The sequence below is a fragment of the Chrysochloris asiatica genome, unplaced genomic scaffold (assembly GCF_000296735.1).
Source record: "Chrysochloris asiatica unplaced genomic scaffold, ChrAsi1.0 scaffold00048, whole genome shotgun sequence".
Lineage (NCBI taxonomy): Eukaryota > Metazoa > Chordata > Mammalia > Afrosoricida > Chrysochloridae > Chrysochloris > Chrysochloris asiatica.
Genome location: NW_006408566.1, coordinates 17812620 through 17835909, shown reverse-complemented (window position 1 = coordinate 17835909; position 23290 = coordinate 17812620). Strand labels below are relative to the sequence as shown.

Sequence of the window (23290 nt, the reverse complement as noted above, 5' to 3'; positions counted from 1 at the left end):
ACAACTGCTTTAACCAAGCATGGTGTTCTTCTCCAAGGACTTGTCCTTTCAGATAACATGTCAAAAGTACATGAGGCAAAGTTTCACCATCCTCACTTCTAAGGAACATTCTGGCTGTACTTCTCCCAAGACAGATTTGTTCATTCTTTGGAAGTTCATGGTGATTCAATATTCTTTGTGGATACTATCATTCAAATGCATTAATTATTTGCTCTTTACTAATTTTCCAGCTTTTGTATGCATCTAAAGCTCTTGAAAATACCATGGCTTGGGTTAGGCACACCTTAGTCTTCAAAGTGACATCTTTGCTCTGCAACACTTTAAAATGATCTGTTGCAGCAGACTTGTCCAATGTAATGCATCATTTGATTTCTTGACTTCTATTCTCATGGGTATTGTTTGTGATTCCCAGTAAAATGAAATCCCTAGCAGCTTCAGTATTTTCTGTGTTTATGATAATGTTCCTTATTGGTCCATTTGTGAGGTTTTCTGTTTTATGTTGAGGCCTAATCCACACTGGGAGCCCTGGTATAGCGCTGTGGGCTAATGTGTCAGACTGCTAAGTCATTTGAACTGCAAGGTCGGTGGTTCAAGCTCACCAGCTGCTCCAGGGTCACTGTGGGTCAGAATTGAGTCGATGGAACTTAACAACAACACAATCCACACTGAGGGCTGCTGTTGTCTGAACTTCATCAGTAAGTATACTTTAAGTCCTCTTCCTTTCAGCAAGCGAGGTTATGTCGTCTACTATCCGGTTTGAACTGCAAGGTCAGTGGTTCAAACTCACCAGCCACTCCCTGGAAACCCCACACAGGGTCACTATGGGTTGGAACCAACTTGATGGCACTAACAACAACAACAAATCATTGATTGTTAATGAGTATTCATCCAGTCATGGCACTGTGTGGTTCTTCATATAGTCCAGCTTCTTGATACTTTGTTCAGCAACAGATTGAAGAAGTGTGGTGAGGATACATCTTTTCTTAATTTTAAACTGTACGATATTACCTTATGCTGTTCTATATACACACGATTAAATATCCTGGAACTTCCACTCTTCAAACTGATATCCATAGTTTGTTATCATTCACATTGTCGAATGTCTTTACATAGTCAATAAAACACAGGTAAACATCTTGCTGATACTCTCTGCTTTCAACCAAGATCCATCTGACATTAGAAATTACATCCTTGTTCCACGTCCTCTTCTGAATCCAATTTGAATTTCTGGTAGTTCCCTGTTGATTTACTGTTGTACCCATTTTTAAATTAGCTTCAGCAAAATTTTACTTGCCTGTGATAATGACATTGTTTGATACTTGCTGCTTTCTTTGATCACCTTGGAATGAGCACAAATACGGATCTCTTCCAGTTGGCCAGGTAGCTATCTTCCACATCTCAATTGTTATTCCATCAATTCCTGGAGCCTTGTTGTAAGTCTTAAGTCATAAGATTGGTGTATGTATGTTTAGGTTTCGTGAATTAATACTGCTAGTTTTCTGAAATGGATTTCTTTTTTGCCCTGTTGTTTGCTTAATAATGCTTTGTTTAATTCTGAGTGGTGTAATTTCCTGTTTTTCTTCAGTTATTGATTTCATTTATTCCATTATGGTCATTTTAATCTCTTTAAACTTACTGATAAATTTTTTTGTGTTCTGTCCTAGAGAATGATCCCTATGTACTAGAGAAGAATTTGTATTGTATTGTTGTAGAATAGAGTGTTCTGTATATGTCTGTTAGATCTAGTTGGTGTATGTTGTTGTTGTTGTTAAGTGCTGTCAAGTCGGTTGTGACTCATAGTTTACTGTGTAGGGTTTCCATGATTTAAAAATCTTTGCGGGAGCAGAAAGCCTCATCTTTCTCCCAAGAATGACTGATGGGCTTAAACCGCCAACCTTGTGATCTTCAGCATCATTTCTATCTCTAAGGCCTTATTTTCCAATTACTAATACTTCCTGTTTCCAACTTTCACATAAAATCACCAGTAATTATCAGTGCATCTTGATTGTATATTTGATTAATTTCAAACTTCAGACGTTGGCAGAATGCTTCAGTTTCATCTTAACTAGCTTTGTTAATTGGTGTGTAAAACTGAAGAATAATGGTATTAACTGGTCTTCCTTGTAAATGTGTGGATACTTTCCTACCCCAGACAGAATTGTACTTCAAGATAGATCTTGAAATGTTGTTTATGACAATGATTGGGATGCCATTTCTCTTAAATTTGATGTTCCTGGCATAGTAGTAAGCCATATGCTTGTCAGATTAAAAATGGCCAATATCGATCTATCTCAGCTTTCTAATGCCTGGAATATCGAACTTTATTCCTTTCATTTAATTTATGACAACTTCCAGTTTTCTAGTACATCCCATGTTCCAGTTACTAATGGGTATTTGCAGCTGTTTCTTCTCATTTGGAGTTGTTCCCCATTATCAAATGAAGGTCCTGAAAGCCTGCTCCATGCATGTTATTATGACCAACTCTTGCTCTGTGCATGTCATTATGGTCAAGTCTACTTTGAGGCGATAACCTCTTCCCAAGTAGTATTTTAGTGCCTTCTAATCTGAGGGGCTCATCTGCCAGCACTGTATCTCTCAATGTTCTGTTGCTATTCATAATGTTTTCATCTTCAGGCACTATATCTGACAAGGTTCCCAGTTAGTCTTAAGGTTTTCAGTGGCTAGCCATTCAGTAGCGATCTGCCTTTCCTTCTTCCTAGTCTTTGTCGGGAAGCTCCGTTGAAACTTGTCTACCATGGGCGACCCCACTGGTATTTGAAATACCAGTGGCATAGCTTCCAGCATCACGCAAGTCACCACAGTAAAGCAAACTGATACACAAGTGGTGGAAGCACCATTTACTGCCCCTGTATTTGTCCATGTAGTTACCTTTACTGGAAATCTTTTTTCCTTCATATGACTTAGAGTTACTGTCTAATGTGCTTTTATTTCAATCTGAAGAACACCCTGGAGTATTAGTTGACAGGCAGATCTAGTCATAATAACTGCCTCAGCTTTTATTTATCTAGGATTATTTCATTTATCTTAATTATGCTCTCATGTTTTTCCATTTCAAAAGAATTATTTATTTCATTGTTGAGAACATATACAGCAAAACATACACCAATTCAACCATTTCTACATGTACTGTTTAGTGACATTGATTACAGTCTTTGTGTTTTGTAACTGTTGTCAACCACCTTTTCTGAGTTGCTCTTCCCTTGTTAAAGTAAGTTCACTGCCCTCTAAGATTCAAATATAATCTTTCAAGTTGTCAATCTGATACCATATATTTTTGTTGTTAAGTGCTGTTGTTGTTGTTGTTGTTAGATGCCATTGAGTTGGTACCGACTCATAGCGACCTTATGCACAGCAGAGCGAAACACTGCCCGATGTTGAGTAGGTTGCAACTCATAGCAACCCTGTGTAGGGTTTCCAAGGAGTTTGAACCACCATCCTTCTGGTTAGCAGTCCAGTGCTTATCCTGTAGAACTGCACTAGGGCTCCTTGATCCTATATGTTTGTTATTGTTAAGGGCCGTTGAGTCAGTTCCGATCCCATATAGGTAGTCCTTAAAGAGCATGGTGCTCAAAGCAGATAATTTTGTATTAAGTTAAACTAGCCCTCATTGTTGAAGGACCATCTTGTTGACTTCTTTCAGCTCCTTAAATTATGCTATCACACTGCTCTGGTCTTCTTGGTTTCTGAGAAGAAATTAGTGCTTAATTTTATTGAGGATCCCTCATATGTGACCATTCAATTCTCTTGCTATTTTCAGGATTCTCTATCTATGGTTATCGAATGTTTGCTTATTATCTGTTTTGGTGTGACTCCTTTTGGGCTTATCCTACTTGGGAGTTTATTGAGCATCTTGGATGTGTACATGAACGTCCATCATCAAATTTGGGAAGTTTTCATATTTTTAGTTCCTTTTATTTTGTCTCTATAGAACTTCCATAAAGTGTATATTGCTTGTGTTTCATAATTTCCTTAGGTTCTGTTTACTTTTCTTCATTCTTGATTCTTTTTTTCATCAGATTTGGTATTTTCAATGTCTCATTTTCTAATCCTGGAGTCTTGGTGTGGAATTTTAGGGTAAACACTGGACTTAGTAAGTGCAAGCTTAGTGGTTCAAACCCACCAGTCACTCCTTGGGAACCCTATACAGGCATGCTATGAGTCGGAACTGACTTAACAGTCCTTAACAACTACAGTTGTCTAATTTGCCTTTTCTTTTTCTGTTGTTTCAGATACGCTGTTGTACTCCCAGTGAACTTTTAATTTGTTGTATTTTTCAGCTCCAGTAATTTTTTAAATTCATTTTTATAGTTTTAGTCTCTTTATTGACATTATAAATTTTGCCCATATATCATTGTCCTGGTTTTCTTCAGTTCTTTGGCCCCACTGTCCTTTTTTTTTTCTCCCAGTAGTAAAGCATTTATTATCAAGTGATTTGGGGAACAAAATGTGCTTTAAATACTATGTATTTGCGGGGGTGAGAGGAAGGACAGCACACCCCCACCCCTCACACAAGTACGACCAAAGGCCTGGCATTTGTGCACCTTAGATGTGTTTATTTCACTCCTGTTATGCCATGAATTTGTAGGGAATAGGTCCTAGCAGCTCAGGTTCCTTTCCATTGGTTCTCACAAAGTGCACCTCTCTGGGGACAGCAGGCTGGCGCTTTTGTTGAACCCAGGCCCCTTTCTCTTTGGCTTCCTTCTTTTTCTGATCATTTTCCTTCACTGGCTTCTGGAAGCTGTCTTGGCTCTTAAGAGTGCTTAATATGCTCAATGCGCACATTAATTGTCAAGAATCTTGCCCTTCTTGACTTGCTTGTTCACAACAATGCAGACAGCATTCTGGGTCACACTGTAGACTCTTCCAGTTTTGCCTTGGTAATATTTGTAAGGCATGCATTTTTCAACTGTGCCCATTCCCTTGATGCCCACAATATCGCCTTTCCTGTAGATTTGCATGTATGTGGCCAAAGGCCATGTTTTCTGAAAGGCCTGGAGAACATATAGCCGGGGCCCCGCCTCTTTCCCTTTGTGTAAGTCATCTTGGTGGATTACTACAAGATGGTGGCTCCAGCCCCACTGTCTTTTGATTCTTGGAAAATATTTAATAGTGTTTTTTAAAAAGTCTTCCATATGGGCATCAATAGTGATGTTCTCTGTAACATTGTTCTTTCCATATAAATGGGAGGATACCGTTTCATGTTTATTGAAACTAGAATTTTTGAATCTTATAATGCTAGCTCTAAAGTTCAGATTCCTTCCCTCCCCCAGAGTATTTTTTTATTGAAGGCTGTAGTTGTCTATCTGTTCAGTGACCACCTCGCCCAACATTTTTTTTCAGAGACTTCTCTTCTGTTTATGTGTGCTCACCAAGGCCTCAATTCCCTAGCCCGTGCCCAATTAGAGTTTTGAAAGAGATTTACTATACTCATGGGAGAAAGCAAAAACACCTCTACTAGTATTTGCAAAGTCCTCTTTCATTACTCATGCTAGCTTAGGGAATAAGTGTTAGATGGAAGTGTCAGATCTTCTTAGATATATTCTATGTACACATTTTGCCTTGAACATGCAAGTGGCTTTTTCCATTCTTACTATCCAAAGCCCTAATTTCTAAAGGAAGTAGAGGCAAACTACTTCGGAATGTTTAGTTACTGAAAATCTTATGAATAGCAGTGGAACATTGTCAGGTATAGTGACTGGAGATGAACACAATAATATAGCAGCAGAACATTGCCAGATATAGTACCAAAAGATGAGCCCCTCAAATTGGAAGGGACTCAGAATACCATCCGAGAAGAGCTGCCTCCTCAAAGTAGTGTTAGCCATGATGATGTGAATAGAGTAAAGCTTTTGGAGCCTTCATGTGCTGATGGGGCACAATTCAAAATAAGAAGAAACAGCTGCAAACCTCCATTAATAACTGTAACATGGAATGCATGATGTATGGATTTAGGAAACTTTGAAATTGCCAAAAATCAAATGGAATATATAAAGATCGATATGTTAGGCATTAGTGAGGTGATGCAAATTAGTGAGGAGTCTTGGTATGGCAATGTGGGTTACTGCTCGGGACTGCAAAGTCTGTTTGAACCGCAGATCAGTGGTTCAAGCTCACCAGTTGCTCTTTGGAACCTTATACAGGGTTGCTATGAGTCAGAACCAATTCAACAGCACTTAACAACAACATAAAAGTGAAGTGATATGGACTGATTGATACTGGCCTTTTGAGAAAGACAATTTATATGGTTTGCTATGCTGGGAATGACAAATTGAAGAGGAATGGAGTCACATTCTTCATCATCACTAAGAACATTTCAAGATATATCTTGATGTATAATGCTGTCTGCGATAGAAAATATCCACACAACTATAAGGAAATTCTGTTAATATCACTATTATTTAATAGTGTATACCACCCACTAAAGTCAGTGATAATGAAACTGAATTTTACCAGTTCTTCAGTCTGAAATTGATCAAGCATGCAATCAAGATGTATTGATAACTACTGGTGATTGGAATGCGAAGGTTGAAAACAAAGAGGAAGGATCAGTAGTTGGAAAATACGGTCTTGGTGATAGAAATGATGTTGGGAATTGCATTGTAGAATTTTGCAAGACTGATGACTTATTCATTGCAGATACCTTTTTTGAACAACATAAAAGGTGACTGGACACATGGACCTTACCAAATAGAATAAACAGGAATCAAATTGACCACATCTGTGGGAAGATGAAGTAGAGAAGCTCAATATCATCAGCCAAAATAAGGTCAGGGGCCAACTGTGGAACAATCAATTGCTCATATGCAAGTGCAGGCTGAAACTGAAATTAAAACAAGTCCATGAGAGCCAAAATATGACCTTGAACATATTCACCTGAACTTAGAGACCATTTCAAGAACAAATTTGATGTATTAGACACTAATGACCGAAGACAAGAAGAGCTGCGGGATGACATCAAGAGCATCATACAAGAAGAAAGTAAAAAGGTCATTAAAAAATCTGGACAGAAAGAAAATACCAAAATGTATCCCTGAAAAGACTCTGATCCTTACTTTCTAGTGTACAGATGCTAAAGCAACTGGAAGAAATAAGGAAGTCATAGAGCTGAACAGAAAATTTCAAAGATAAGCTTGAGAAGACAAAGTATAATTAAATGTGCAAAGACCTGGATTTAGAAATCCAAAAGGAAAGATGTTCAGCATTTCTTAAGTTTAAAGAAGTGAAGAAAAAATTCAGGCCTCAAATTGCAATATTGATTTCAACAGGCAAGGCTGTGTCAGGTTATTAATTAAGCTTCCTCTAGTCCTGATGCCATGTTCTTCACATAGTCTAGCTATTTTGATTATTTGCTCCCATACAGATTGAATGAGTATGATGAAAGGATACAACCCTGACACACACTCTTCTTGATTTTAAACCACATAGTATCTTTTTGTTCTGTTCGAATGACTGCCTCTTGGTCTATGTACAGGTTCCATGCAAACTCAATGAATGTTCTAGAACTCCTATTTTTTGCAATGTTATCAATAATTTATTATGATTCACACAGTCTAATGCCCTTGCATAGTCAATAAAACATAGGCAAACAAACAAACAAACAAAAATTGCAATATTGAAGTATTTTAAGGGTAAAATGGACTCCTGGTCTGGTGCTGTAGGATAAGCACTGGACTGCACACCGCAAAGTCGGCTGTTTAAACACCAGCCATTTTTCAGAATCTCTTTCTATAGAGGATCATGGTCATTGAATTGAAATAGACTCAACAGCATTTAACAAGAACAACATGGGCAAAACCTGAACGATGCAGAAAGCATCTAAAGAAGAAGATGGAAGGTAGACACAGAGTTAGTGTACCAAAAATAACAGTCAGCCATTTCAAAGGGTAGCACATGATCAAGAACTGATGGTGCTGAAGGAAGAAGTCCAAGCTACACTGAAGGTATTGGTGAAAAACAAAGCTCCAGGAATTGATGGACTCTAAATTGAAATTTTTCAACAATCTAATGTAGCATTGGAGGTGCTCACTCACTTAGGTCAAGAAATTTGGAAGACAGTTTTAAATAGCCAACTGATTGGAAGAGATCCATATTTTGTACTCATTCCAAAGAGAGGTAACACAACAGAATGAGGAAATCATGGACCCATATCATCAATATCATATGCTAGTTAAAATTTTCTTAAGAAAATTCAAAAATGGCTGTAATTGTACATGGACAGAGAACTGCCAGAGATTCAAACCGGATTTAGAAGAGGACGTAGAATGAGGGATATCATTACTGACATCAGGTGGATCTTAGTTGAAAGCAAAGAATACCAAAAAGATGTTTACTTGTGCTTTTTTGACAGTGCAAAGGCTTTCTACTGTATGGATTATGACAAGCAGTGGATACCATTGAGAATAATGGGTATTCCAGAAATTTAATTATGTTTCTGAAGAACCTAAACGTACACCAGGAGGGAGAGACGGACGTAGGCAGTAGAACCCACCAGCCACTTCTTGGTAACTCTATAGGGTTGCTGTTTTGGAACTGACTCGATGGCACTTAACGACAACAACAAATTAGATTACTCTCCTGTTTTTCAGAACGTTTTGTATGTAGTGCAATCATTGGACTTATTACTATCTAGAGATGACTTGTGTCTTTTTCTCCTCTCCCTACTCCTTAACTAAAGTTATTAACAACTGAGGGTAGAAACCTAGATAATTTTCCTTTTTAATCCCATTCGAAGCCCCGGTGTGGCACTGTAGGATAAAGCACTGCCCAGCAAGGTCAGTTTGAACCTCAAGGTTGGCAGTTTAAACCCACTAGTTGGTCCTCAGAAACCCTAGACAGGGTTGCTACGACTTGGAACCAACTTGACGGCACTTAACAACAACAACAAATCATAGCCCCAATGTGGCGCTGTGGGCTAACGCATTGGATTGTAAAGTCAGTTTGAACCACAAGTTTGGCAGTTCAAGCTTACCAGCCGTTCCTAGGAAACTCTATACAGGGCCGCTGTGCGTTGGAACTGACTTCATGACACTTAACAACAACTACGTAGTGTAGGAACTCAGTAAAGTATCTTGATGTTCTTTGAAAGTAACCATGGGTACTTTTAGTTGGTTCATATATTTCTTCCATATTGTATTAGGACAGTAAAGAAAGATTTATGAAACCTCAAAATAAATTTACAAAATCATTTGAATTAAGGTGGGACAGATTTTATCAATTAAACCCTTTCGAGATTGAATTATTCTCTTGTTTGAATTTTTCGGTGAAATCATGTGTTTTCAGTAATGAAAGGCTATGAGTAAGAACCTACTCAACAGAATCTAACAACAGCGCGTCTAGAGAGGGTTTTCCAGTGCTGGGGTTGGTGGAATGAGACCCATTATTTAAGATTCCCGCATTTATACAGGCGGCCTCCACTAGATGGCAGCACATACTAAATGTGGATAGCCGCTTCCTACCTAAACTGCAGTGGTGGTTGGTGGTTACATGCCTTGGAGTCAGTTCTGACTCATAGTGACCCTGTACAGGGTTTCCGAGGCTGTAAATGTTTACGAGAGCAGAGAACTTCATCTTTCTCCTCCGGAACAGCTGGTAGTTCGAACTGCTAATCTTGAGGTTTGTAGCCCGATTCATAACCACTACGCTACCAGAGAGCCTTAACCCCAGTAGGTGGGCACTGTTTGGCCTAAAGGCCACAAAATGGTTAATTAAGTGCTAAATAAAGGACTTATAACTAAATACTGAAGATGATCATATGTGGAAAAAGAATCATAGTTTAAGACATTGATGGGTACATTTTAGGTTTGTAATAAAGTGCTCTGGTAGCGTAGTGGTTATGAATGGAGCTGCTAACCTGAGTCAACAGTTCAAAACTACCAGCGGTTCTGCGGGAGAAAAATGAGGCTTTTCGCTTCCGTAAAGATTTACAGCCTCGGAAACTGACTCCAGGGCATATCATATAACCACCACCACCAAAAAAGTGTATGATCCACTTTGTTATTGTTGCTATTAAGTGCCATCAAGTCGGTTCCAACGCATAGCAACCCAGTATAATGTTTTCGAGGAGCTGCTGGTGTATTTGACTCTCTGACCCTGCAGTTCAAACTGACCTTGCAGTCCAGGGCATTACCCTGCAGCACCATTCCAGGACTCCACATGATCCACTTTACTTCTGTTGTAATTCACATTAAATTTTTCTATGTTGGATTTTTTTTTTTTTTTTTACTTGTAAGATGCCACTGTCCCACCTTCCTTTTTAATATGTTCTTGAGCTTTTGTTGTTACCAGTTCCCACTCATAGTGACCATGTATAAGGTTTCCAAGGAACAGCTAGTGGGTCTGAACCACTATGGTTAGCAGTCTTAGAGAGCTACACGAAGAGTCCAGTTAGAGTTTTAGAAGTCAGTAATACCTAAAGCCAACCTTGTTCGATAGAAGCTCCTTTGCGATGTGGGCCCTTGACACTTCATGCCTGAGGATGACTGTTGGGTAACAGGCAGAGGTCCTGTAATTTCATAGTTTATCAATAAACCATAAGTAGTTTTAGTCTTGACATTTCTAGCCTTTGGTTTCTGATAAAGTGACAGGGAAGAAATTTTAACTTTCAAATGCTGGGTTATCTTGAAGTTCTTTTTCTGATTTTATTCTCCTAAAAATAGACAAAAGCACAGATGACTGCTGTGTTCTTAGAGTTCTATGTGAGTTCTATTTCTTTGGATTATTCAGAGACTATGAATTACTTCATACACATGCATTAATCTAAAGAATCCAATTTTTATCCATTAATCTAAAGAATCCAATTTTTTAAAGTATGATTTTGTGAAAGGTAAGATTTATTTTTTAAAGTATTACTATCCATGGAAAAGTGTTGCTATAGTTTCATTTGTTTGTTAAGGTTTGTATTTAAACAAAACCTGGATATTTTTAGCTGTTCTTTCTTGTATGTTTGGGGAGGAGGTAATGTTACCTGGCAGTCAGGAAATCAATCTACGTATTACATTGGCAAATCTGCTGCAAAAGATCTCATTAAGGTGTTTAAAAAAAGCAAAGATGCCGCTTTGAGGTCTAAGGTATTCCAGACTCTAGCCATAGGATTTTCAGTAGCCTTATATGCATGAGAAAGCTGGACAGTGAGTATGGAAAATTAGACCATTTGAATTACAATGCTGGCAAAGAATATTGAATATGCCATGGAATGTAGGAATGAACAAATCTGACTTGAAAGAAGTACAGCTTGAATGTTCCCTAAGTGAGGACAGAGTTTATAGCATGTACTTTGGACATGTACTGAGGACATCAGACTTGATAAAGTGGAGGGTCAGCAAAAAAGAGGAAGAGCCTCAACGAGATGAATTGACACAGTAGCCATGACAGTGGGCTCAGACCTAACGCTGTTTGCGAGCATGGCTCAGGACCAGGCAGAGTTTCATTGTGTTCTGCAAAGTGTGGCTATGAGTCTGGAGTCATTTGACGACACCTAACTAAAACATCATGCCAGATGTAAAGTAGCAATAAGGTCATTTGCTTTATGTCATTACAGCTGCAGTCATTCAATACCGCTGCACCTTGTCAAGATGTCAAACAGCTGACTAATGGAGTTGCTATGGCACAAGTTCTTCATCAGATGTGAGTAGTGATCTTGCCTGTTTCTGAAAAGAACTGTTTGCCCAGTACCACAGTCTACATGGAGGAAGCATAGGCTTGTATTCTAAAGGTCATGTAGAACTAGAAAACAACAAGATTGACTGCCATATTATTCCTTTCTTGCTAATAGACATATCTTAATTAAATGAGCAATCAGGATTCTTATTTGAGATTTTATGTTTAACATGTCTTGATTCATTTTCATAAAATTGTAGAAACTATAAAAAGGAGCAGATTAAATGAATAATAGCGTATAAAGCTTCCATCAGCTATATTGTTGTCATTTTAGCAAATGGAGATTGTTTTCTTAGACGTTATTAAACCATAAACTCATAAAATAGTGGATTTAGATAATTTATTAAGAGTTGTATTTTAATACATATGTCTGAATTGTTAGTAATGTATGAATTACCATCCATGAAGTGATGCTTGAGGGAAGTTTGAAGTCACGGATGATGAGGAACCTTACCTAATAAAATTATTCTCTTGGGCTAGATCTATTTTATATGATATCAAACACTCTCCTGGTAAGGTGCTGGACTGCAAGGTCAGTTTGCACTGCAAAGCTGGCGGTTCAAGCTCACCAGCCACTTCTTGGAAAACCCTATACAGGGTCGCTATGAGTTGCAACCACTTTGATGCCACTTAACAACAACAGTAACAATATTTGCTAAACATTGTTAAAGGATTAGGGTTTTAAATCTATAATATTAAGCTGTATTCTTTGATTTTAGGCAAGGCACAGGATCAACCCTGTCAATTTATTGATAATTATAACAATTTTATGTTAGATTACTTTTCTAATATTTATTCAAGGAAACCAAAATCTTATCTTTGCTTTACATTTTTATAATGAGAGAGTATTTACTTAACTATAGCCATTATCTTGTAAAGAAAGTTTTATTTTATTCACATTGAAAACCAGGTAGATAAGCTCGCAAAATCCATTACTCTTCAAAATCCTAATTACTTGGAATGTTCAAAGTGATCTAGTTTGAATAGACAGGTTTTGTTGTTGTTGTTAACTTGAAGATTTACATTTTAAGAGACCAACTTAAATGTCATCTTTTGTTTGGTAGTTATTCTAAAATATGCCTTATTTCCCTGCTCTTATTTAAAATATCGCTTATTTTATTGATAACTCTGGTTGGTTTTAGAATTATGTATCATAGCCAAGCATTCTGAACATGGTTCTTTCTTGATGATTTAGGAAATCATCGCTGTTTTTATCATTAGAATGTACACCTGTCGTATTTTCATTGCAGTAAGTTGTGAAGTATTGTGGGTGTAGCCATGTTGTGATTGGCATGGATGTAATTGTAGTATACCTTCACTCATTCCAACAATGCCATCCAAAGATGCCAGGTGTGTGCATTTTGGTGAGCTTTTATAGCTTTATACCACAATGTAATTGAAAAGTCCTATTTTTTACCATGATACGATGCATATGGCTCTTTGATCTCCTATACTATTCCACGTGTCTGATATTTAGAATACTACCTGGAGTTGGAACCGACTCAATGGCACTTCAGTGACAACAGTAACCTGGAGTTCTGGTATAGTGCTGTAGGATAAGCACTGGACTGCTTATCAAAAGGTCATCTGTTCAGATCCAACAGCTGCTCCTTTGAGACCCTATACAGGGTCGCTATGGGTCAGAACCAACTCAGTAACACTTAACAACAACAACAACAGGGTCGTTATGAGTCAGAACCAATTTGATGGCCCTTAACAACTACCACTTACCTAACTATTACTGCTGAGTTGCTTTCTCTTGTTTTTTTCATGTCATTGTCTTCTAATGACTTTAGTTCAGTAAATATAAGGTAGCCAACCAAAGTTCTCTTTCTTTCTAAAACAAATCATCATTCACCTAAATGAGACCTAGGTCTCTTTGCTTCATTTTACCTCTTTTATTGCATGTTTTTATTGTCCAATAACTTTTTTTTAAAACCTCTTTTCAGTTGGGAAATTTTCAGAAGTCTGGGACCTGGAAAGTGAGATTTATAGCATATATTTTGCCCTAGTTGGATCATTGTATAATATCCTTGTTAAAACGGCAAATTTTTTCATATTCCTTTGAATATTTCAAAGCACTTTAGGATATATCACCACTTAACACATAGTGCATTGATGACTCTTGTAACTCACATCAAATCCCATCTAAGTTATTACTGAAGGTAGGACCCTAGGACCATCAAGGGAAAGGAGCATGAGCGGAATGTGGGACCCTATCCAGACAAGTAACGACACCAGAGATGGAGGCAGAGCTGAGAACATGGAGAGAGAGAGCAGCTGAGGACTCCAGACTCATGAAAAGAGAAAGGATGTGTCCTGGCAGCCAGGTGCTGGTGGCCAGGGTTCAGGCTTGCAGAATGTGTCCTTTGGTTGTTTAAATGATTATATATTCCTGAGTGTTTTTGTGTACATCATTCCCCCCCCCCAAAAAAAAACTAAAACTAAAAAACAGTGGGAATAGAAGCAAATGCTGTTGAATGATGATGAACAGAGGAGATTGTAATCATTGCAATGAAATAATGAGTGTAAAACTAATGTTCCCCCATGTAAACTATCACTTAATTCATAATAAAAACATAAAAAAAAAACAAAAAACAAACCTTTCAGAGTACCAGAGGCAGGACATGTAGCTTGGAGATTCTGTTATTTGGACCCTTTAGGTGCTTACTTTCCAGTATGGCATAAAGCTGTAAATTCAGTTTAATCTTCTCTCAACTGCTGTGGGAATCTAGCTTGGGTTGAAAGCTGGTATCGAATAGGAGTCAAAAAACAATGCCAGACAGGGTGAATCTGGCCCACCACCTGTTTTTCTAGGCCTAGTGAACTTTGAAATTTTAAATGGATTTGAAAAAAAATTTTTTTTAAAAGACATATGGCCTGGCACGTAAAAATTAGATATTAAAATTTCAGTGGCTACAGTTTTATTGAAGCTCCATCATGCTCATTTATTTATGTGTTATCTATGACTAAGTGTGTGTGACAGGGGCAGAGTTGGGTTGCTGTAACAGAGATCGCATTTGTTTGCAAAGCCAAAAAGATTGTATCTTTCTGGCCTTTTACAGTAGAAGTTTGTCAACCCCCCAGTATTTAATAAAAGTGTAACCTGGTGTGGCGCTATGGGTTAATGCACCAGATTGCAAAGCCATTTGCACTGCAAGGTTGGCGGTTCAAGCTCACCACCTGCTCCTTGGAAACCCTATACAGGGTCTCTATGGGTCAGAATTGACTCGACAATACTCAACAACAGCAGCAACTTTTGGATTGAGAGGGTTGTAAGATGCCAAAGACCTTCATTGCTGTGTACTCCACTGTTGTTACAGGGCAAACACAAAACATAAACTCTCAATAATATTATGGGAAAGCTTGCGAGGGGTGCGGGGGGAGTAGTTAACATTTAAACAATTCCACATTTTACCTAAGACAGGTATGCCTTTTTATGATTAAAATGTATATATATACCTACTGTCATCGTGTTGATTCCGACTCCTAGTGACGCTATATGGGTCCTGCTGTGGTGCTGGGGGTTAGTGCACTGGACTGCAGGGTCAGCGGCTCAAGCTCCTCAGAAACTATATACTGGGTTGCAGTGAGTCAGAATCAAATCAATGGTGCTTAACAACCACAGCAGTGACCCTACACAGTACAAAGTAGAACTGCTCCTTAGGGTGTCTATAACGACATTTTAATGACAGCATATGGCCTCACTTTCTTCCTTGTTGATATCTGATCTGGTGGGTTTGAATCTCTGACATGGGGAGTTACGGCGTTATTGCTAGGGTTTAGAGTATTGAATGTATGCCATACACCTCTTTATCAAATACATATAGCTGTTATTACTTAAAAAGCATTATTTTAAAATTGTACTTTAATCTCTAGTACCTTTGGCATTTTCTTAACTAGTAGATTATGAAAATGTAATTATGATATTCTGTAGATTCAATTTTTAGTTGGGCAGTTATGAGGGCCTTCATACTCAAATCTTTCTGTGATTTGAAAAATGAGTACCCGCCTCTGACCTCTGGAAATGTTTGAGGAGAAAAATGTATGTAAAGTTTTTTATTTCTCTTTTCTTTTCCCTGAGGACTGCTCCTCAGAAACCTTATAGAGGGTTGCTAAGAGTCGGAACTCACCTGACAGCACTTAACAAGTTACTTTAAGTACCAGATAATCTTTCCTGCTTTTTTGTTCTCTTATGAAATATTTTTCACCAGAGGAAGACACAAAAAATATAGATTAAGAGACTTTACGCATCATTCTTCATCCATTTATGTATTCATTCAGCAGACATTTGACCATTTAAAATGCTAAATCGCGATTTCTACCAGTGTGCAAAGGAGGGGCGCGGGATTTGCCTCCTAAGGTGTGTGCTTCCGCCTGTGCCGACCCCCACCCCCACCCCCCTCAGTTCGAGTTCAAGGCCCAGGCTTGGGCCCTGGTGGGCATCTGTGTCCTCAGAGTTCTCCCTTGTCCCAAGGGCTCCGAAAGAATGAGGGCGTAGAATGATCTGCCCTGCGCTTCGAACCAAAAACTTGGACAAACTCAAACCCCATCATGGATAGCGCTGGAACTTACGGAGCTATGGCGCAAGCCACCGGCTGTCCTATGTTTGCGAGAGCCCTGGCCACTTCTCGCGTGAATCACCCTCAGCGCATGAGACCACAACCCCTCTCCCCCCATCTCGCGATACCACAACAGCTGTGAATCGCGAGAGTCATTGCGGAAGTCTTTGGTGAAACTGCAGAGTTCGGCTGCCTGCTGCAGAGTTTGGGTCTTGCTACGGTGTCTGTTTGGGAGTCTCCGCTGTGTCCGGGTATTGCTGCGCTTGAGGACTCGGACATAGGAACATCAAAGACCTTGCCTGTGGTCACATCCCTAGTGCCATATATTGAAGAAAACAATGTCTGGCAGTTTCTACTTTGTGATCGTTGGCCACCATGATAATCCCATTTTTGAAATGGAATTTTTGCCAGCTGGAAAAGCAGAATCCAAAGAGGATCACCGTCACTTGAACCAGTTCATCGCTCATGCTGCTCTCGACCTCGTGGATGAGAACATGTGGCTGTCTAACAATATGTACCTGAAAACTGTGGACAAATTCAACGAGTGGTTTGTCTCAGCGTTTGTTACTGCTGGTCATATGAGATTTATCATGCTTCACGACATACGGCTGGAAGATGGAATAAAGAATTTCTTTACAGATGTCTACGATTTGTATGTAAAGTTTGCAATGAATCCTTTTTATGAACCCAATTCTCCTATACGATCAAGCGCATTTGACAGAAAAGTTCAGTTTCTTGGGAAGAAACACCTCTTAAACTGAATGCGGAACAATCCTGTCGGTCATCAGTGCTGTCGCCATAAGAGGGTGGACTCAGGGATGTGTGTGTTGTACCTTAAACCACCTGGAAAACTTTCGTTGTATTTCAGTTTATCTAAACCTCATAGAATTGTTTTTCTACTTAAAAAAAATAATAATAATACATTCTGTTTCTTGTCAGTTAATAGATCACTTATTGTTTGTGAATGATGGTTAGTGTAAAGAGCGCTTTGTCAATAATGTTGGAGAAACTTTTTTTTACAAATTGAGGGGATGCTTTTGTAAAATCAAGAGTAAGCTGTGGGTTTTCCGAATGCAGATAGTTTCGTATGTAGCGATCCAGCACAAATGTCAAGAGTCAAGATGTGGCACAGATATAAAACGAAAAGCTTCTGCCACACGGTATAAAGTTGACAGTTTGTGCACATGTCTTATTTTTATAACTTTGGTAATAATGTTGTAAACATGTAGAGGTGGTAGTGTGCAAAGTAGTACTTAAGAGGCCCAAGCCAAGGGCTTTTGTGGTGTTAAATGCCACTTGCCTGCCTGTGTTAAGATTAGTGATCCTACTATAATTCTAAAACCCTGGATCCATGTTTGTGAATGCTTCTATCGCTTTGGACTGTAATAACCTAATGTTCCTCTACTGGCGTTCTCTTAAGACAGTAAACTATGGGTTAAGTGACCCTGTTATGAAACGAGTCTATTTTAGAACTTTAATCAAGATTGGGTCTCATTAGCATTGTGCTGGGAGGTAGGCATGGGAAGTCTTATTGTGACATGCAGAGGCTCTTACTGTTAAATAGCAAATTTATACCTACTGAATGGCAAGTAATAATATAACTACTCTGATTATGAACATTTGAAATTTGTGTTGCATTTTGAATGACTTTTGAACAAATGTTGCTAAGCTGATGCTATTTCCTTGTGTTAAATTGTGCCACCATATTATTTCACTCTGTGTATTTTGATTCTTAAATAATCTGTCCAAATAATAATGAAAAATCGCAAACATTTGATCACTTACTAAATATGCTGTTTTATGCTCCATATGGATCCCTTAACTTTTACTTCTCTTTGAGGTACTAAACATTTTTATCCTCAGTTTATACATAAAGAAACTGAGGTTTTGAGTAGTGAAATGGCTTTTGGGAAGTCAAATAATGAGTAAATAAAAAAATTAAAAAACAATTTAAACCCGTTTGGCCTGACTCTTTACGTTTTCTTAATCAACAATGGTGGTGGTTATGTGCCATGGAATCACTCCTAACTCTTAGTGACCCTGTAGAACCTTGTCTTTCTTCTACAGAGCAGCTGGTAGATTTGAACAGCTGACCTTGTGATTAGCAGCCCAACATGTAGTGCACTATGCTACCAGAGTTTTTAAATCAGCTGTAGCAACTGAAGTCCTGGTGTGGCGCTGTGGGTTAATGCGCCAGACTGCAAAGCCATTTGAACTTCAAAGTTGGCAGTTCAAGCTCACCACCTGCTCTTTGGAAACCCTATACAGGGTCACTATGGGTTGGAACCAACTCGACAGCACTTAACAAATAGCAACTGAAATCTATTGTCCTGAAACTCTCCTGAGGGTTATCATTTTGGGCTTTTAATAAAGTGAATGGGAGAATTTACATGACCACAGGTCATGGTTTGTGTTGAGCACAGAAACAGCCTTTTGATTATTCAAGATAATAGTCTCAAGGGTACCCATTGAAGCAGCACAGCTCTGTTTAGAATAACCACAAAAATCCAAATTTACTACTAACAAGTACATGAGTTACTATAGTAAGCAAAACAAAATAAATCTGTTGCTGTCGAGTTGATTCCAACTCAGTGATCCAGGACAAAGCAGAACTGGTCCATAGGATTATCCACACTGTAAACCTTATGGAAGCAAACTTGCTCATTTTTTCCTGTGTAGTGACTGGTACGTTGGAACTTCCGAGCTTTCCATTAACAGTTGAGCAGTTAACCATTACACTACAAGGGCTATTCTATTAAGTGTGGTTAAGTACCATCTAGTCGGTTCCCACTCATAGAGAACCTAGTATAGGGGTTCAGAAGAGCATCTGCTGAGCTTGAACTGCTGACCTTGTGGTTCATATTGACCTGGCAGTCCTGCACTTATCCTATAATGCTGCATCAGGATTTTTTGTGATAACTAATATATATTAATTACTGTGTAAATTTAGTTGGTAAAATTGTTGGGAAACAAATACCATGGATATAGTTACAAAATAACCATGCATTGTTTTTTACTTTATTAGAAAATAAATTGGACCACATTTTGCTTCATTTGTTCCATGTTTTCTTACTTCATATCCATTGTGTTTCATTTAAGTTCTGGGAAATATGAGCAAATGGAGCTAATTGTGAGTTACAAGTCTAGTTAAGTTGTATAAATATGGCAAAGCCAAAGGAAAATAATATATCTAGAGAGTTCTGAGGTTGGATATCAAGTTTAATAGTGAGCTATATGAGGCAAGGTGAGGACTTCAAAAAGTTAGCAGAAAAATGTAATTAAATGCTAGTGGAGTTTTCCTGTGAACTTTTTGAGCCCCCCCCCCCCTTGTTGGTTACCATTATAATTTTTGAGGGATGGTGAATTACTTTATAAGAAAAAGAAATATATTTTTGTGGAGATGTTACAAAGAATTTCTCAGGGCAAAAGTTGATTTAGGATGGAAAGTAACATAGGATTGAAAGACAAAAGGAGGATTTATTCTAGAGGAGATAGAACAGGTTAATTGAGGACTCATTGTCTAAAGATGCTTATGGATTAGAATCATTTACTTCTACATTTTTGTATTCATATAAGATTTAGCTTTTCTGTCTTGGACTTTTCATTACTCTGATAAAAGAGAAGTGTATTTTGCCCGTAAATAATAAAAATAAATTCATTCATTTCAGGAAATAACCTGATAAACAATGCGTCAGTTATTTATACATTTAGCTAAGTTGTTTTTGTATTTATAACCTTATCATTTGGGAAAGTTGGACAAAATTAACACTAATTTGCTCAAAAAATGTACAGTTACATGCTGCTTAACATCTGTTTGGATGACGTTCAACTGTGCATACATCCCATAAGTGGTCCCAGAAAGGTATTTTTGTTTTGTTTTTTCAGCATTTAGAAAGGATATATTGGCACATTGAGCATGCAGAGCTGGGTGGCCATACTGGAGGGTGGGTAGTCAGGAGCCCATCACTTTGGATCCTCAATGTCCCTTACAGCCCTGTCCACTGCCCGGCCATCTGGTGGACCCTCTGGTTGTGGATGAGCTAGGTACTCTGGGAAGGCAATGCCACAGTGCTGCAGGTCTACAGGTGAGGCACTTGTCACCTTTGTGGCTCCACACGTGTAGGTCTTCATGCTGATGTGATGCACTGCTGCTAGGTGAACACAGCTCCAGATAAAGGCCTTGCCACACTGGCTGCAACTATATGTCTTCTCACCTCTGTGCAGCCTCTTGTTGAAGGCCTGCTGCATTCGCCTTATTTGTACGCCTTCTCACTTTTGTGGATGGCTTGGTACTTCAGCAGCAACTCTTGCTTAAAGTGAGAAGGGCACAGTTGCAGAGAGGAGCTACAGAGAGCTGCATTGGCTGAAGCTCAGCCCTCCGATGCCACAAGTCATATGAGCTCAGATGCCGTGTGATTTGGATGTTATGGGAACACTGTATTGTTGTAGTGCTATATATTGTTCAATGCTGTCTGCACAGAGGCCAAATAGCATGATGTTCTATTTCGTAGACTGTATCTTGGTCGTTAAGTGATGGATGAAGCCATTTTTGGGGTTTCCTCAGTCAGAAGTGGTATCTTCTATGTTAGAACATCAGAGATCGAATGACTTCTACAAAGCTCGTAAGACTAGCACTGGGTCCTTAGTTTCAGCTTTGCATTTTTAATTCAAAATACAATTTTAGAAAAATAATCTGTTTAAAAAAATTTTTTTTACCCTCAATTTTAGTTGACTTGTCTGTGATATGGTGTACATTCCTGGTATGGCATTGTAGGATCAGCACTGCACTGTGCACCACAAGATCAGCAGTTCAGACCCATCAGATGCTCCTCAGAAACCCTATACAGGGTCACTATGAGTCAAAACCGACTTGACAGTTCTTAACAACAACATAAAATGGTGAAAAACAAGGCTCTAGAAATTGACAGTATACATATTGATATCTATCAACAAACTGATGTAGCACTGGAGGCACTCAACTAGTTTATTCCAAGATATTTGGAAAATAGCTACCTGGCCAACCAATTTGTACCCATTCCAAAGAGAATTAACAAAATGAGAAAATCATTGAGCCAATATCATTATAATACTATGCAAATAAAAATTTTGCTTCAGACTTAAAAATGGCTGCAATAAATCATGGACAGAGAATTTGTAGAATTTCAAGCCAGATTCAGAAGAGGACATGGAACGAGTGATATCATTGCTGATGTCAAATGGATCTTGGTTGAAAGCAGAGAATATGAGAAATTTGTTTACTTGTGCTTTATTGGTTATGCAAAGGCTTTCAACTGTGTGAATTGTGATAAACTGTGGATAGCACTGAAAAGAATGGTATTCCAGAACACTTAATTGTGCTCATGAGGAACCTTTGCATAGTCCAAGAGGCATCATTTGAACAGAACAAGTGGATTCTGAATGCTTTAAAATCAGAAGTGTGTGTCAGGGTTGTATCCTGTCACCATACGTATTCAATCTGTATGCTGAGCAAATAATTCGAGAAACTGGATTATATGAAGAAGTAAGTGGTATCAGGATTGGAAGAAGACTCATTAACAACCTGTGATATGCAGCTGACACAACCTTGCTTGCTGAAAGCGAAGAGAACGTAAATGATGAAGATCAAAGACCACAGCCTTCGGTATGGGCTGTACCTCAGTGTAAAGGAAACAAATATCCTTGCCACTGGACCAATAAATAATAACATCATGATAAATGAAGAAAAAATTGAAATTGTTAAACTTCATTTTGCTTGAATTCACAATCAGTGCTCATGGAAGCAGCAGTCAAAAAGTCAAATGATGTATCAATTTAGGGACTAAGTTGAGGTGCACCTGAGTTAAGCCATAGTATTTTCAATAGCATATTTTCATATGCATGTGAAAGTCAGACAGTGAATAAGGAAGATCATAGAAGATTGATACATTTGAGTTGCGGTGTTGGAGAAGAATATTAAAAATAACCATGGACTTCCAGAAGAATAAGCAAATCTTTGATGGGAAAAGTATAGCCAGAATACTACTTAGAAGATGGGAGACTTCATCTCTCCAGCTTTGGACATGTTATCAAGAAGGACCAGTTCCTAGAGAAAATATGATGCTTGGTGAAGTGGAGAGCCAACAAAAAAGAGGATGACCTCCTCAAGAGATGGATTGGCACAGTGACAACAGCAATGGGCCCAAGTGTAACAACAATTGTGAAGATAGCGCATGACCATGGAGTATTTCATTTTGTTGTGCATAGGATCATTCTGAGTTGGAAATGACTCAATGGAACCTAAAAGCAACAACAATAAAATAAAAATTTAGGTGAATATTCAAGCCCGAGTGTTCTGTGATTTTGTGGTTGTTTGTTTATTCTATAGAACATATATCACATTCTTCTTTTGATGTATTTGTGCAGTTTGTCTAGTAGAGTAGTTAATTATTCCTCTTTATATGACCCTTTCCACCACTCCTCTGTCAGTTTGTCGTACTATGGTGGCTTGTGAGTTACTGTCATTCTGGAAGCTATGCCATAGATTACCAGAAAGATGGTTACCTGTGCTTTATTGACTATGCAAAGGCTTTCAATTGTGTGGATCATAACAAGCTATGGACAACATTGTAAAGTATGAGTATTCCTGAACACTTCATTATGCTCATGCGGAATCTGTATGGACCAAGAGGCACTGGTTCAATATAGAACATGGGAACACTGAATGGTTTAAAATTAAGAAAGGTGTGCAACAAGGTTGTAGTCTTTCACCATACTTATTCAACCTGTATGCTGAACAAATAATCCGAGAAGCTGGGTTATATGAAGAAAAACACACCAGGATTAGAGGAAGACTCATTAACAACCTGAGATATGCAGATGCTACAACCTTGCTTGCTGAAAGCGAAGAGAATTTAAAATACTTAACTGATGAAGATCAAAACGCACAGCCTTTAGTATGGATTACATCTTAATGTAAAGAAAGCAAAAATCCTTACCACTGGACCAATAAACAACATTCTTATCAACGGAGAAAAGATTGAAGTTGTCAAGGACTTCATTCTTCATCAACATTC

At 38.4% G+C, this 23290-nt stretch overlaps 1 protein-coding gene and 1 pseudogene across 1 annotated transcript in view; both read left to right on the top strand.

Annotated features, from left to right (window-relative positions):
• The window catches only part of HOOK1 (hook microtubule-tethering protein 1), an 88662-nt gene that overhangs the window by 9700 nt on the left and 55672 nt on the right, over window positions 1-23290 (top strand). The window contains exon 2 of the mRNA XM_006862485.1: window positions 11558-11643. Coding sequence (XP_006862547.1) covers window positions 11558-11643 — 86 coding nt within the window. The remainder of the gene's footprint in view (window positions 1-11557; window positions 11644-23290) is intronic.
• LOC102817999 lies at window positions 16565-16999 on the top strand (annotated as a pseudogene).